This window comes from Perissodus microlepis, chromosome 12 (genome assembly GCF_051167445.1).
Source record: "Perissodus microlepis isolate ML-2025 ecotype Zambia chromosome 12, ASM5116744v1, whole genome shotgun sequence".
In the NCBI taxonomy this organism is placed as follows: domain Eukaryota; kingdom Metazoa; phylum Chordata; class Actinopteri; order Cichliformes; family Cichlidae; genus Perissodus; species Perissodus microlepis.
Window position 1 is genome coordinate 11,219,062 of NC_140472.1, and position 4,193 is coordinate 11,223,254.

At 44.3% G+C, this 4,193-nt stretch overlaps 1 protein-coding gene across 1 annotated transcript; it reads right to left on the reverse strand.

The window, feature by feature from the left end:
• Window positions 1-259: 259 nt before the first annotated feature.
• fzd10 (frizzled class receptor 10) lies at window positions 260-3,493 on the reverse strand. The gene has a single exon (XM_084946589.1). The coding sequence runs from the start codon at window positions 2,706-2,708 to the stop codon at window positions 957-959; it is 1,752 nt and encodes a 583-aa protein (XP_084802715.1). The 5' UTR covers window positions 2,709-3,493; the 3' UTR covers window positions 260-956.
• Window positions 3,494-4,193: the final 700 nt, after the last annotated feature.

A 4,193-nucleotide genomic window follows, 5' to 3' on the forward strand; every position in this document is an offset into this window, starting at 1 on the left:
TAAAGAACAATAGATATATTTTTTGCTTAATTTTATATTCTTATAAAAATTCCAGATAGAATAGTCAAAACCTAGCTCTTAAGCACATATATAAATTAAGGTTAATGGTTTAAATGTTTAGTACGCATTAAAATTACTCCCTGTATATGATAGTGGGGGTAAAAAAAGAACAACAAAAAATCTCACAAGCTTAACGTGTCTCACGCCAACAGGGAGAACAACAGCACAGCAGCCACACAAAATTCCAGCTTTACAAACATTTAAAACTAGAACGTTTTATTACTTTTCTATAAAATCTCAACTTTTCAGAAATATATACAAATGTTCCCTTGTGCTATAAAACAGCAAAGAAAAAAAACAGCGTTTACAAATAACTTTTCTCAGTACTGAGTGCTTGATTAATTTATGGCATGGATTTGCCTCACAATGGGGCAGTTCTGAAGGTCTCGAGCGCCTTTCAGCAGCTGCTCTCAGTCCAGTTTAAACATATATGGCACTGCATTGATTTCCATTAACAGAAAAAGCCTCCTAACACACCGGTCATCTCTCTGACTATTTGCCATTAATGTCTATGGGGTTCATCATGCATTGTCTGTAATCGGTCAACAACAGTACAAGTGTTGTTTTGGCTGTAATGAAAAACATCTATTGCACATTATTCAAGTAACCCCACTGCACATCCAAATGGTTTATTCCACTCTTTTTGTCTCTGGAACAATAACTTTTTTTTTTTCTCTAGGATAAGTGAATCCAGGAGTAGCAGATTTTTCTCAAACAAAGGCAGCTCTTGTTGTGTGACATGGCTCAAGACTGAAAAAAACCCCCCATGTTGTATTACCTTCGATGCATATTGCATAAATAAAACATGAAGCTTGATTCATTTGATGGCACTGATCATTAGAAGTCTTGTTTAGGGCTTTAAAAGTATTTTGGGGGTTTGCACAAAGAGAGTCAGCTCATACACATGTTGGAGGGGAGCGCGTGGGCTCGTATTTAGTGTTGGGCCCTTTGAGAGATGGGTGAGGTTTAATGTAAGGCCTGCTGCTGGTGAACACACTGGCAGCCTTCCGCCTCGTCCTCTTCTTTATCTTCCTGCTGAACACGTTCTGCCATGACTGCAGTGTCTTTGAGGTCCAGATCCACATGCCGCTGGTGATGCCCACCACCAGCAGCATGAAGATCTTCACCATGAAGATCTCGACAGCGGGGATAGAAGCCTTCATGATGCAGTCGTCGGACTCTAGCCCGCTGCTGCTGCATTTCTGCTCCCCTGCGAGGATGCGCCAGTAGTCCATGTTGAGCCTCTCGTAGAAATAGCAGGCGATGACGCAGGTGGCTGGGACAGTGTAGAGGACAGAGAAGACTCCGATGCGAACCATCAGCTTCTCAAGCTTGTCTGTGTTCTCTCCCTCGGTTTTCATAATCTTGCGGATGTGGAAGAGTGCGACAAAGCCGGACAGCAGAAATGAAGTGCCGATAATGAGATAGCAGGAGAGAGGAATGAGCACAAAACCTGTGAGAGCTTTGACATCCATGCTGCCCACGTAGCAGATGCCCGTCAGCTCGTCTCCGGCCACCTTCCTCATCACCAGTATCATGATTGTCTTTATGGCAGGGATAGCCCACGCTGCCAGATGGAAGTAGCTGCTGTTTGCTTCGATGGCCTCGTGACCCCATTTCTTCCCAGCAGCCAAGAACCACGTGAGGGTCAGGATAACCCACCAGAGGGAGCTGGCCATGCCAAAATAATACAGAATGAGGAACACAATAGTGCAGCCTGTGCTCTCCAGACCCTCCTGGATAATATATTGGACCCCGTTGTCTCTGTCGCAGGCTATTCTGTCAGCTCCCACAAAGAGCCGAATGAGGTAGCCCACAGAGTAAACACAGTAGGACATGGAGAGGAAGATGATTGGTCTCTCGGGGTATTTGAAACGCTGTGGGTCAATGAGGAAAGTGAGCACTGTGAAGGCGCTGGAGACAAAACACAGGATGGACCAGATGGCCATCCACACCAGAGAGAACTGCTTGTCTCCCTGACTCCAGTACACATCCACTTTTGGGTAGCATTTGGGGGCACAGGACTCACTCTTCTCCACAAAGTGGAACTTGCCTGGGTTGCTGCACATCTGCTTGCTGCCACTGTCTTTAGGGTGAAGGTCCTGCCCACTCAGAGGCCGCTGCAGCCTGAAATCCGGAGGCTGGGTGTGGGAGACTTTGGGAGGTTCGTCCGAGCCATTGTTGGGCGCCTCCATGCAGAGGTTGTTTGGGTCATTTTTGGTAGGCAGACGTGAGCAATCCAGAGACTCCGGCCAGGGGAAGTTAAAATGTTCCAGGATGGGAGAACATTTCAGCTTGACCTGCTCACACATAACTCTACATGCTGGAATGGGGTTTGACACCTGCTCCGTGCACATGGGAGCATACAGTGAGCAGAGGAAAAATCTGAGGTGGCTGTGACATCCAAACTGTATGAGGGTGGCAAACTCCTGCAGCTTTATCGCTGCCTCTTTTTGGTCATCGTGGCCCATCAGATTTGGCATGCGAGTCATGTTGTAGCCAATGTCTTTACACTGAGGGATGGTGATGTGCTGACATCTCCCCTCTCCTGACCAGTCAGGATCTATTGAGCTTATGGCTGAGCCCCTACTGCTCAACAGCAGCAGCACCAGCGCATAGATTAGGCTCACTTTAACAGCTGAACACATTGTGTTGTTTTAATAGACGCAAAAAAAACAGCTAAATGTTCACCAAAACCTCAGACACACAAGTTTCTTTCATTAAAAAAGTGAATCCAGGCTGGCGATGGCGGTTATTGGATCAATGTGGAGAAACTTACTCAGCTCTCCGTAGCAGGACCATCGCTTCCTCACTTTAAAAACTGCAGATTTAAAAGATCAAAGATAAATCCCGCGACGGTCCGAACATGGTTCCTCGCTGGAAGTGTGCCGTCTGGTCCATGCTTTCAGTTTGCGGCTTCGGTGCAGCAGCTACTTGTTCCGTCTCCTGCGCTGTAAATATCAGTCTGCTGTGCGTAAAAGAGAATTTCTTTGTGCCCCGATGTGTTCCCCTCTTGTTTCCAAAAGTCTCACCGGCTCGCTTTTACGCTCCATGGCACTTTCCGAGAGTCTCTCTCTCTGTGGCAGATTTCAGTCATTGTGTGACAACTTTAAAAAACAAAAACAATCTCCCTCCAGCTCTTTATCCGACGGTCATGGCTGCTCGCAAGGCAACGGGGACAAATAATCAGTCAGCAAAACAAGTCGAACACATATCGGTCTCTATAAATGTGTCCCAGAAACGCAGGATTATGCTCCCTCCGTAAGTAGGCAGTTGATGCTTTTGGTGGCAGTGCTCGTCTGAGCTGGTCGGAGCCTCCGTCCCGGTCTAACCTGCCAAAAGATCCGCCTTCAAAGACAGCTAATTTGCATAAGAAAGCTGACACTGACACGCGGATTATTTTCAGATCGTGCGGAACAGCTTGTTCATTACAGCGCTTTCAAAGGCTCGCAGCAAACTTCCTTCTCTCTGTTTGTTTGTGCTCAGCCACAAACTTCGAGACGCATTTTAAGAGAATCACCAAAAATATTGCGCAATATGGCTCACGGCCGCACTGGTCCACCAAAAGCATCCACGGTTCATATTCCAATTGCATTTAGTTAAAAATATAAATAAAATGCAAGTGTAGATAATGTTTTCCTTTAACTTTTTTTTGCATTTAATTCTTTTCCTTCGCGAATATTTACAATATATATCAATTTTGATAAACAATGGAAAAAGTTTATATTTATTTAACACAATTTAAGACTTTTAAAAGTCTCAATATAATTCTATACTATAAATCTAAAAGTCTCAATCAGATATCAAACATCAACAGATGTTTTTTAATAAGTGTTTGATGTAATCTAGGCAACAACAGTCATGCTCTCAAATCTATTAAATAATAAGGTAGTAGATTATCCTATGCTTGTAGTACAACCATGCAACCAAGTACAGCAAATCACAGGCTAAGTAAGCTGTAGTCAGTTTGGAGATTCTGAGTTATTAATACTTAAATTTAAGCTGCATTTTAATATTGCAGCTTTTCCAAAGGGATCTAACTGTACTGTTTTATATGACTTTTACACTCAAACGGTATCATATTTTATCTGTTTCAAAGTACTACACATTAGGGGAGAGCACAGTGGCCTCAC

Coding starts and splice junctions, on each gene's coding strand:
- fzd10 (XM_084946589.1), bottom strand. CDS start 2,708: ATGTGTTCAGCTGTTAAAGTGAGCCTAATCTATGCGCTGGTGCTGCTG.